Source organism: Mirounga angustirostris, unplaced genomic scaffold, assembly GCF_029215605.1.
Source record: "Mirounga angustirostris isolate CCGP_5_RB_7025 unplaced genomic scaffold, mMirAng1.0.hap1 SCAF_459, whole genome shotgun sequence".
Classification (NCBI taxonomy): Eukaryota; Metazoa; Chordata; class Mammalia; order Carnivora; family Phocidae; genus Mirounga; species Mirounga angustirostris.
In genome coordinates this window covers 7,640-20,519 of record NW_026992167.1, presented here as the reverse complement: position 1 = coordinate 20,519, position 12,880 = coordinate 7,640, and the positions used below count along the sequence as shown (strand labels likewise).

General features: G+C 38.1%; 1 protein-coding gene across 1 annotated transcript; it reads left to right on the top strand.

The window, feature by feature from the left end:
• Positions 1–691: 691 nt before the first annotated feature.
• Positions 692–10,312, top strand: LOC135363520 (rho GTPase-activating protein 20-like). Its single transcript, XM_064584003.1, has 5 exons — positions 692–979; positions 2,485–2,594; positions 3,126–3,315; positions 4,964–5,075; positions 6,009–10,312. Exons 1-5 carry the CDS (start codon positions 788–790, stop codon positions 6,140–6,142), a joined length of 738 nt encoding a protein of 245 aa, XP_064440073.1. The 5' UTR covers positions 692–787; the 3' UTR covers positions 6,143–10,312.
• The last annotated feature ends 2,568 nt before the right edge of the window (positions 10,313–12,880 follow it).

Sequence of the window (12,880 nt, the reverse complement as noted above, 5' to 3'; positions counted from 1 at the left end):
GGATGTAGGGAACGTTCCGCTAGCTATGAAGAAATATATCACCTTAGCTAGCATGTTACCTGCTAGCTACTACCCCAGGTCCATGCATCACAGCAAATTTAGGGGCTAGCTAGGATTATCATCCTCCGCACTGCCTAAACGAATCAGAAAAGCCTCAGTACAGGATGCGTGTGCCCCAGCTCACACAATAGATAAGTAGCATAATAGACTTCAGATCCGTTGGATTCCCTGAGTCCAGCCCTTATTAAGATTCTACACAGCAGGGAGAGGACATGAAGATACAGCAAAAGACAATGAAAGACTCATGAGAAGGGAGGGTAATCAGAGAAGGAGAAGAGAGTTCCTGAGCCTGACTTTAAAAGAGGGAAGGAAATAGAACAAGTAGGAAAGGAGTATACAGTCACTTAAAGAGAAATAAACAAATGGGAAATGAGTATTTCCTAAATAGACTTCCATACTTGGGGAAGAGCATCTATGTAGGGAATAATGAGAAAGAAATGCTAAAGTAGGAAACAGATGGTGATTCCCCAAAGGCTTTGAAGCAGAGAAGTTTGATTTAAAAGTGGAAACTCAGTGGAAAGGAAAATCTGATTAAAAGAAGTGTTTAAAATGTTTCAGTGTATGACTGTAAAATAGATATTTCGGTAGAAAGTATATAGAGAGACACTGAAAAAAAAAAACAATCTAAATTGACTTTAGTCCTTCCAGCTCAAAAACAGTGTACCATTACATTCCCCTCCTCTTTCAAAACGGAGGCAAGCTTGTGCTCTGCGTTTGTGGATATGAGATGCCATATACTTTTCTTTTCTTCCTACAGGATATGCTTTCCTTTATTAATCAAAAAGGGCCACTCACAGAAGGCGTCTTCCGCAAATCAGCCAATATAAAATCCTGCAGAGTCCTAAAGAAAAAACTAAATTCTGGGGTCAAAGTGAACCCGTACAGCGAATCTGTTCATGTGGTCGCATCCGTCTTCAAGGTAGGGAAGGTTCTAGCATTATCCACACGTGAGTAACTGAAGCTATGATTGGTGTCCTTCATCATGACTGCTCAAGAACTGTAATGGACATAACAGATTAAGAACCTGACAAGCTGAAAATGCTTGACAAAATCAAAATTTAAGGAAGCTACTTTAGGAGTTAAAAGCCCCATGTGTTAGAAATACTTTCTGTTTTCACTACACACCGCCCTCCCCACCTCCACTCCTGAAGACTCCATGCAAAATACTAATACTGAAATGACTACTAGTCATGATAATAAATTTCAAAATACGCACTGACACAAACACACTGTTTACCGAAACAGACATCCTCACCACCCTGCTAATGATGGCAAAGTTTCCAAAAGAAATGGAGCAGGGAAAAAATTTAATCCATCCACCTTGGCACTAATTAACAGCTCTGAACAACCCTATGTTAATGTAGTAATGAGTACAGTCTTTGAATCTCAGTCACATTTGGTCTTCCCTTGTCCCCCGTTAATGTTCGAAGATGTGATAAATAGCAAATGACTTAGGTAACCACTCCTACTCTGGGGCCATAGTGATATCCAGTAGTAATATACATGTAGGCATTGGGAGACAGGAGAAGAATGATGATACACTAGGTAGCAAGATGAGCGTTGCCCTCTGTAAGGTGCACACATGGAATCGATTTTTTAGCAAGAGTTAGGAGGTTCCTTCCTGATTCTGTGTTATCAGCACCAACTAGGAAGAGGGTGTGCACTTGTGGGTATGGTGCTTAGACATTTCTAAAGTTTTCTCTTCCTGAAGTTGACGGATCTTGGTGGAGAATCAGACTCTGCAACCTTGGCCTTGATAATATCATGGCAAACTAACTGGACAATTGTCCTAAACTAGAAATGAATCTATCCTCAGGACCACAGTGAGTCTGCCATTAGACTCTCGACTTTTAGACAGTTAAGAAAAGGAAGAATGAAGCAATTGTGAGAGTAGCTTTCTTCCAGGGAGCACACCTACCCCGAGTGAGAAGACCTAGTTCTTTCCTAATATGTGTGCAAGAGCCCACCTGTTTGTGTTTTGATTGTTTCAGGACTTTTCTTGCTAGAATTAAGAGCTAGCACCTTGTCTAAAACAAGCAACATGGGTATGTGTATTTCTGTCCAGGAAGCTAATAGGATTTAGGATGGTCTATAGCCAGACCCTGTCAGTTTGTGGTACTTTGCAAAAAAAAAAGCACTCACACAAAATAAGTTCCAGATGATAGAAGGGAGCTTTATCTTCATTTCCACCACAGGCTAAGCTCTGCTTTTATGCCTCTAAGTTTTAGCGGGAGAAAATCCAAGCACCTGCTCCTGCGTGAGCAAGTCAATGGAAAGTCGAAGCCGAGCTCCGTGTGGGTCCCAGTTTGGGTATCTGTGAAGGAAGTGGGGGCTGAACTGAATTTTTTAACTACATATTTTCTCTGGAATATTTCCAATAAATATTTTCTATAATATATATACATATTTTTTTATCTCCATAAGGACTTTCTTAGAAATATCCAAGGAAGTATATTTTTATCCGATCTCTATGACAAATGGCTCAGTGTTATTGATCAAGGCAACAAAGAGGAGAAGATAACTGCAGCCCAGAGGTAATGATGCCATAATTACTCTACTCTGGTCACATCTCCAAAATACACCCAACATACTATCAGGAAAACATTGGCTTACGTTTTGCAGCTTTGCCTACTAAAATCATGACCAACGCCAAAGAGTTTCAATTCTTCACACCCATGGGGTCCAGCTTCAGAATAGAGGCATGCTTTAGGGCTATTATTGTTCTTCTCCTGATCTTATTAATGTGGACTCCTTGGCCATTTTACCCCTTCTGGATCCATGAAACTGGTAGACGAAATTCCCTGGTCCAAGACAGATGCTAGAGCATTGACTTCCAGGGCTATGACCTTAAAAGTCTGTGAAACATTTAACTAAGCAGAGAAGTTGTTATCTGGCTCAGGAACTGAATTCAGTGCAACAATTTTGTATACCTTCATGCCTGGAACTCTGCTAGAGCGGGTTGTGTGCTAGATATACAAGGATGTATCCTGTTCCCTGTCTCTGTTTTTCCAACCTCTTAAGTGGAATTACTTGCCTAATTTAAAAGTGTGTTTTTCTGACCTTAGGCTTTTAGGCCAGCTGCCAAGAGCAAATGTTGTTCTCTTGCGATACCTTTTTGGAGTGCTATACAACATTGAGCTACATTCCTCATCCAATCAGATGACAGCTTATAATTTATCCGTTTGTATAGCCCCAAGTGTTCTTTACCCACCTGATTCCGGCAGCTTGGAATTGGAAGACAACTTGATAAGAAAGGTAATGAGAGCTCTCATTTTTGTCCCCCAGGGGGTAGAATCCCTACTTTGAACCAGACAAGTGCAGTAGTAACTCTGACGGATGGAACTTTGTGAAGTGCACATTTTCATTAGGCCCCTGTGGAGTGGCAGAGTTCTTTATCCTACTCTGGCGGGGTCTGGGAAGGGGTGTCGTTAAACGGGAAACTCGGAGCAGTCGAGTCACTTCTTCCCCCTCCAGGAGACTAAACACTAGACTGACTAAACGAGAGAGAGAAGAGTCGTGTGATACGATAGGAAAGAACCTGGGCTTTGGAACTTCACCAGTCAAGGTTCAACTCTCAGCCTAATCCCTGAGGGACTCGTAACCTTGGGCAAAGCCATGGTTTCCTCACTACACAATGGCGACAACAGCCAGCTCCTCCGGTCATCACTGGCACATCCTGGGTGGCTTGGGCAATATGAGCCCCCATGCCTCCAAACACATTGGCCTTCCTCTGCCAATTGTGGCTCATCTAGAAAAGTACTCGGCTACTATTTCACCTCTGCTACGTCATATGGAAACTAGCAAGAGATTCCAGAATATCCTAATAAGATGACAGGTCTTCCCCAAGCTCACCCAGAGAGAGCCAGCATGAGGCAAAGCAATGCGTGAGAAGGGACTGAAGTTAGACAGACAGATACGTTTTCTCTCCAGCTGTGTGGGTTTTCCCTCACAACACCACCAAAATCCCTGCTTCCCAACTTTATGATACTTCTTCATTTAAGAAATGGTTTTCTTAAGTTGTCGTTCATACTTTATAAAGTTTCATAAGATGGTATACATCAGTTACAGCTCAGTAAAACTGGAAACAAAATTTAAAAGCAAAAAATAAATAAACTTTAATAAGGTAGGCTACTTTGAAAATTATCCTAGTTTTATTTATTTTTTTGATATGTATTTATTTGAGAGAGGGAAAGAGAGAGTGTGAGAGGGGCAGGGGCAGAAGAAGAGGGAGAGGGAGAGGGAGAAGCCCAAGCCGATTCCCTGCTGAGCACGGAGCCCAAAGTTGGCTCCATGTGGAGCTGGATCTCACCACCATGAGATTGTGATCTGAGCCGAAATCAAGAGTCAGACGCTCAACTGATGGGCCCCCAAATTTATCCTAGGCTTAAAGATGTAACCACTGATCCCAAAATGTTAGCTCTTAACCTAGGCCACGCATTATAACTTTAGCCCACGGATGAGCAGTATTTTAAAATGTATACCCAAAGTACACGGGAAAGTATCACTCTTTCTAAGTTATTTCTGAGAGAACTCTGGTTTCTATGTGTTTTTGTTTTTTTGGTTTTTTCTTAAGCTTTTATTTATTTACTTGACTGAGAGAGACACAGCGAGAGAGGGAACACAAGCAGGGGGAGTGGGAGAGGGAGAAGCAGGGTTCCCGCTGAGCAGGGAGCGTGATGTAGGGCTGATCCCAGCACCCTGCTTTCATGACCTGAGCCGAAGGCAGACGCTTTACCGACTGAGCCACCCAGGTGCCCCTGGTTTCTACGTATTTTTATCAAGTCTGAATTTTACTGGGAAGTCCTTCCCATTTTTTCTTAGATCCAAGGTCTGTATAGAAAATGTGATTTATAACTATGCCCTATGGAAAAGAGCACCCCATTCTTGTCTTTTTGTGTTACAGATTTCTCTTGTACAATTTCTCATTGAAAATTGCCTCAGGATATTTGGAGAAGACATCACTTCCCTCTTTGGCGAGAACTCAATGAGTCGTGGTAACAGCGAGAAGGCTGCAGGTACCGGGAGTAATTTAATTGGCTTTAGTGAGAAGCAGACAGCAAGGTTGCCAGGGGTCATGGGAGATGCTTAGACAGAGCTGTTCTGGAGCCCAGAGCATCGCCAGGGCAAGGATTTCCATGGGCTCCTTCTTCCGAAGGCTGGCTCACAGGTCAAGGGAGGTTCCACACTGTTGTGAGACCAAAGAAAGGATAAGATGAGGTCTCTAACTTCAAGAAGTTTCTAGTGTAGATCATAAGGGCATTAGGACTCATCATGGTATGCTACAGTGTTTGGGAATTTCTCTAACCAAATTTGAATGGGTGCCATATATATATGTCATATCATACATATATGTTTAGTTATATATATAATATATAATTAGAAATTTAGAATATCTAATTTTTAAACACAATGTGTATAGTTATGTATATTAGATGTGCTCTGGTTGAAGCCAGAGCAAGTGGCCTTTCTTCCCCTCCCTCCTCTTTTGGCTCAGGGGCTCTTGAGGCACCACAGGATTCCAGTGTCCTTTGAACTGGGTTGAAAAGAACTGGCATCAGTTCTTTCTCTCTAAAATTGTGGATAAAAATATTGTCTAAATCTTAGAATTGTTGTAAAGATTAAATAAGGTGATGGATGTAAAATAAATTTCAAAAAAAAGCCATTAATAGGACTAGGAGAAGTGCCCCTGAGACTAGAGCTAGTATATTTGAGCCTAGCTAATCACAGCTAACTCGTAGCAGTCCACCTTATAATAGACTTTCGATTCAGAACTTGGAGACACATCTCATCAATCCCTCTATATTTTTGACATTTCTTGGTTTTATGACGGTTTTGTCATTGCTTTGAGGAAATCTTTAGGAAAATACATGTCATCAGGAATTAAGATAAATCTAGTGTAATGTCTGAGAATATGCTTATATAAGACAACTGTTTATTTTTCATTTCAGTAGTGTCAGGAAATCCACCTCTTGAATCCAAGCCAGTGAGAGTGAGAGTGATTTACAAAAAGGCACAACGGCAGAATGATACGAAGACCCCATCTGGCATGGTTCCACCCAGCTACTTGTCTACAGTTTTCTAAGTCACTGAAGAGTACCATCTACATAATGACACTTGACTCTTCCGTTTTCTTTAGTTCCTATAAAATAGAAAATAAAATGAACTGTTTTTCCAATGAATGAAAAATGAGCCCCTTCCAAGGAACTTGCTCATCCCATTAGAATTTTTCTTTTGCCTCATCTCATATTATCCATATTGAGGAAATCTTCCCACAAAGTATCTCCTCTGTCTTCAATACCTACCATCTCATATTATGTACTTTGTTGCATTGTAGTGTATTGCATATTTTTATACTGATGCAATAAAAGTAATTCCATCACTCAGTGGGTTAGACAACCATTTTACTTGTTTATGATTCATATCAACACTTCAGTGGAGGCTCATCTGAGCAGTTCTGGTCTCAGCTGAGGTCACTTGAGCACCTGCAGTCAGCTGGCAGCTCATCTGGAGCTAACCTAGGAGTCTGTTTATTGGTGTTGGCTCTCAGCTGGTCCCCATGTCTTCAACGAGCTAGCCTGTCCTGCATATGGTGGAGGAAGAGTTGCCAGAAGCAAGAAAGGCTTTTCAAGAGTTAATGTGGGAGAGGACTGTGCAAAGCACCATGCCAAAGACAGTGATTTACAAGACAAGGAGGCATTCATTATTTATTAAGACCACACATGATAATCAAAGCTCAAGGCAGCACCACTACTACACACATCCTTTTATTCATCGGCTTTTAATCCTCAGTGGATTATAATCAGCATTTCCTAAAAGGCATTCAAAGTGTGGTAGGAAGTATCTTTGAAATAGTAACTGATTTTTTACCTCAGGTATTCTTTGCCTCTATCCTTGTCCCGGTCTTAAGCTGTCTTACGGACAACTAAATCACTTCCTCAGGGAATAGAAGCTATAGGAGAATATGAGGAAAAGGGAGCCCTTTGTTGCTTATGAGTTTTAAAAATTTAGCTTTCTAGGAAACAAAACTTACTCATGGCATAGAGTAGAAGATTTAGGTGGAAATCTCATGGGAAAAGCCCAAAATCATTAGGTACATGGGACATCTGCCCCTTTTCCTGGATAGAAGCCAAAAGAAAGCAGGAAGGCCTCACAGAATAGCTAATTGACTTGTCTAAGAAAGACGGGGCCCCTGTGGGTCCACATAGAGTTTCTTATACCTCAGCATGGAACAGATCAGTAAGAAAAGTATTCCCATCAATTCCAGAATAGTATGGAAGAACTACAGAGAGCCACCAGGTTTGAAAGACATGTCTCAACAACAGTAGTACTGACCAATTCCCCAGGACCAGAGAACAGTGAGGACATCTCAGCAGATGCTAGTATACATCAATGACCCAAAGCAGCAGATAAGTGCCACCTCGCCATTTCATAGCCTTCTAACTCCCTGGCACTAGAAGACTCCAGAACATAGACACACTCCTGGGGGAAATTAAGAGATCCTGAATTTCTACCAATCTGGGAACAGAGAATCAAACTAGACACCAAGCGAGCTATTTAAAAACACAGAATTGGACATTTATTACATATGTCAATGTATACATTGAGGTTGGTATCAATATATATAGAATATATGATCCAAGCACAGTTTTCCTAGAAAGGGTTCCCTGGTCAAATAGGTTAGGGAAATTCTGTATTTTCCTTTTGAAGTCAAATGCTCCAGTTTTTTCCACACTTATTTGACATTGCTTGGCCCTTTTGGAGTAACCCCATTAATTAATGATCCTGGGAACATACATTAATAAACATCGCTCTGAATTTATTTCTTCTTAACTCACAGATTTTACCATTTCACTCACCTGCTAAGAAGCCATCAATAGATCTTTGAATTTTTTTTTTTTTCAGAAAAAAATGTCCTTTTTTAGATCCTCCACAATGCAACCTGCTCTAGTAATCAATTTTGTCTTCACTCTTTCCCATTGTAGATCCTTTGCTTTAGCTAGGTCAGAAACGTTACTGGCCCCTGAATAAGTCACACTCACTTTTCTAACTATAATCCTCACCTCTCCTTGGTCTCTACGTTTCCACCCACTAACTAGGTAGCCATCTGGGTTCTCCACTCCCAGAATTTCACAAAGCCTTCCTGATCTCAAATTAATTGTTCTTTACATGAGCGCTTGCCCCTACTAGACATTGGCTCGTATGCTGCTTTGCACCGTCGGGAATTATGCCAGTGTGTTCATACATTATTCAGCAAATCCAAATTCCTGTGGTAAACAACTGTATCTTGTGTTAGTTTTATATTACTTTTAATGCCTGGCTAAATTTCTACTCAAAAAAATATGAATGAATATGTTCAATTTTCGAAGGGTGTAGAGATTTTATACACATTGGTAGCAACTGCAAGTTTTAAAACTGAAGAGGTAGAATACAGCACATATGGAATTTCAATGGGTGGCAATAAGACATCATCAGTTTGACCAATTTTTTTAGATATGACTTCACAGCCTTATTCACAAGTTCTGGGATATATTATTTTTATTCATTATGTAAAAAATCTGATATCGGTGTGATGCATTTGGGAATAATTGCATTTTTGTATTAAATTTCTTCTAAATATCAACAATCCAGAATAAAAGGGGCAAAAAAACATGGCTGGGCAATGCATCTGTGAGTTTTTAAGCCAAGGAAGATATTAAAAAAAAAAAAAATTGAAAAGAAGAGGAGCTAGAAATACCAGAAGGTAAAGAAAAGCTGAAATTGAACTTATTTGTCAATGGCAACTCAAGAGATTCCTGACCTAGGAAAATGGTTAATAAATGTTAGTATTTCCTTCAGGAGACTCAAGCATAATGTCTCCTTGAGAATAACAATTTATTTCTTAAATTTGAGGAAAAGATCCTAGGAACTCTGATAAACTGTAAAAGAACTTAATTGCCTAATCTAGAATGAATAAAAGGCAATTAGACATTCTGATATTGGCCTTTACCGTACCTGGGAGTAAGATGTGTGTAGTCATCAGTCAATCTGCACTTAGTGATGTAGTTAAGGTTAAACATCTCCAGAAGTAAAATAAAGGTACTTAGAATGACTCTCCTATTTTATTCCAGAAAGAAAGCGACTCACAGGCTACCAATATCAGCAAATTAATATCATGGATGGTTGGGATTAATTACCATGATAAATTAAGTGGGATATATATATAATCACTCAATGTTTATTCCACAAAAGCAACATGTAAGAATTTGGTGAATGGAATATATATTAGTACAAGAAGCCACTTCTTTTCAGAGAGCACTGAACGATGCCTTTTATATTTTTCTGTAATTCTTTCTATGCTTAAGCCGAATGGGCCAGTAATACTCTGAAGATTTATAGTGGATGGTGACTCTATTTTCCAGTTTTGTTTTGTTTTACTTACCCACAACATAATTGGTGCTAAGAAAAAATTGGCTTCCTTATGGTCCTTGGCCTAAATGTCAGTATTAATTTAGTTGGCTTAATCTTTAAAAAATGGTATCATTCCTTTGTCAAATAAAAGAAACAACTAGAAAACCAAACTGTCAAAGGAAAGTTGTAATTTCCTAAAATGGAAAAAGCGAAACTGCTTTGTAAGAATGGGAGTTTTTCCAAAATGTAAAAATATAAAACTAGTTGGGAAAGAAAAAACAAAACAACACCGTCTTCAGGATAGTGATTACCTCTGTGGAAGGAAAGAATGGGATTGAGTAAAGGGGGTAAAAAGAAACTCCAAGCACACATATATTAATTTAATTTCTTGAAAGATTTAAAAATGCTAACATTTCACCACGTGCTTTACACTTCTTAAGAAAATGTTAGAGGTGACTTTATTACATAAATATCCACAACATACCCATGCATACACACACACACACACAATTTGTATATATAAACATACAAAACATTGTTAAATGAATAAGTAAACTACAGAAATTCTTATCATTCAGCAATTTTATCTTTTTACCATAGGTTTTGTGATTCCTCTGTATGGATGACCTGGTTCACTCCGTCTAGTATTCCATTATATGATAATGCATTTATGTGTGTACACATCTACCTTGATCAAACTTTCTAGAGGCTTGCCTAGTTTATTAGCTTTCAAAGAAATAGATTTTAAAAATCATCTCCATTAATGTTTTTTCCTAGGTTATTAATTTGTGTTTTGCTTTTACCATTCTATTGCTTCAACTTTCTTACTGTTTTCACTTCTTCATCTAGCTTCTTGGATTAAATGCTAGCTCATTTAAATTTAGTAAATATATTTAATAAGACTATTCATAACTTCTAAGTACTGCTTTATCTATATCTCACAAATTTTTCATATTTTAGTTTGTTGATAAAACCATTACAGTTTATGATTCTCTTTGTGAAGTATTTTTTCACTTACTCATTGTTTAAGCTTTTGTTTTTTTCAGATTTTCTAACCTATAGGATTTTAATTACTAGTGGTAGTAGTTAATTTCTAAATAAATTACATAGTAATTAGATAATATGGTTTGAATAACTATGACTTTTTGTGACTGAGAGTATACAGTTAATTTTATACATATCTAATGTGTTGCATGCATGCTTTAGGAGAATGTGTATCCTCTGTTGTGTTGTCTTTTGGGTGCAGGCATATGTAAATTCACAATTATGTCCTATGCGTTCCTCAGATTCTCTGTATATTCTCCAAATATGTGGTTTCTGAAAGAGGTGTTAAATTTTGCCATTATGCTTACATGAGCTTTTCAATTTTATTTTGTAATTCTGAATTTTTGTAGTTGTTGGCTTTTGGTGTTTTAGAGTTTAACTCTATATTGTTAGGCAAATACAAATTTATCACTTCTATAGCCTTTTCATGAAGTATAGCTTATTTGCTTTATTCACATTAATGTGTTGACTTCATATTCTATTTTGACAGATATTGTTGCACCAGCTCTTTTTTGGTTCATATATGCTTAGTATATTTCTTTTTTTTCCTTTTTATATTTTCTGTTTCAGAGTGTGTTTGTGTGCATGTGTGTATAGCAGTGTGCCTTATAAGCAGCATATAACTGATTTTTTTATATCCATGCTGATAATTTCTGATTTTTAATAGAGTGATTTAATCTATTTACATTTATTGTCGTTACAATGTACTTTGAGTTACACTGACCACCTTATTTTGTATTTTTCTTTCATCAGAGATTTCTCCTGGTTTCTTTTTTCTTCCTTTCCTAATTTTTATGTGTGTACACATCTACCTTGATCAAACTTTCTAGAGGCTTGCCTAGTTTATTCATGCAGGCTAATTTTTGTTGGATTGATAATTAAAGTTTAGTATTTTCTCTATCAATTTTTATTTATATATATTAAAATTTCTCAGCTATTATATCTTTGACTAATTTGCTGCACTATCCCTCTATTATCTTTTACTAGAATCCACTAAAATTTTATGAAACGGTGATTCTCAAAGGACACTCCATATAAACAACTCTTTCAATTTTTCTCTTTATACTGCATCCTGAGTAAAATTCTCAGTTCTTTCTTCCAGTTTATTAATTCTTTAACTTTGGACATTCTAGAGTTAATTCTTTTAGTTTCATGTCTTTTTTTCACGCCTATATGTTTTCTGGGATTACTAATCAGATCTTTTTCCTATTCATGTAATTTTATATTTTTTCAATAAAGATCATTTCAGGGGCGCCTGGGTGGCTCACCGGGCTGAGGATACGATTCTTGATTTTGGCTCAGGTCATGATCTCAGGATCCTGAGATGTATCCCCGACTGAGGCTCCCCGCTCAGCAGGTAGTCTGCTTGAGATTCTCTCTCTCTCCCTCTGCTCCTCCCTGCTCTCTCTCACTCGTGGGCTCTCTCTCTCAAATAAATAAATAAATAATCTTTAAAAAAAAAATAAACATCATTTCATTCATTTTCCTCTCTGATTTTGGTACCAAGAAGGAGGATGCTGCTGTGACAAATACCTAAAAATGTCAAAGCAGCTTTAGAATTGGGGAAGGGGTAGAGGTTGGAGGAGTTTTGAGGGGCATGCTGGGAAAAGTCCACATTGCTGTGAAGGGACTGTTGGTAGAAATAATAGATGTTGAAGGTGATTCTGGTAAGTGTTCAGAAATAAAAGCGAGAGCTTCAGGGATAGACTCTATCTTCTTAGAGAGTATGTAACTAATCAGAAACAGAATGTTAGAAATATGGATGTTGAACATCTTTCTGGTGAGATCTCAGATGGAAATGAAGAACATGCTGTTGGAAACTGTAAGAAAGGAGATCCTTGTTATGAAATAGCAAAGAACTTGGCTTAACTAGTGTTCTAGTGTTTTCTGGAAGGTCGAACTTGCAAGCTATAAGATTGGGTATTTACCTGAGGAGATTTCTCAGGGAAGTTTTAAAGGAGTTTGTTTCTTCCTGATTGCTCATAGTAAAATGCAAGAAGAGAGAAATGAGTTGAGGCAGGTATTAAGCAAAAGGAAATCAGGACTTGAAGATGTGGAAAATTCTCAAGTTTTCCAAAATCAGTTTGTCATTTCTACTCTAACACATGTGCTCATGCTGTTGCTGCCCCTAGATGGTTCCTCCTGTTCTCTTCCTGTCCAAATGCAACCTATAGAGTGTCAGCTTCCCAACAAAGTCTGTCTTGATTTGTTCAGTCATGTTGGCATTTTCTCTTGTGAATTTCTATAGCCTTGTAATCATTTTCGTGTAATGTTTGTGACAGGTAGTCTTTAAGGCACATCTTTTTTTTTTTTTTTAATTTTACATTTTCTGAAACTGAAGTACCCCCCTGTCTGTGTATATATGTTTTTTTTTTTTTTAGCAATTCTC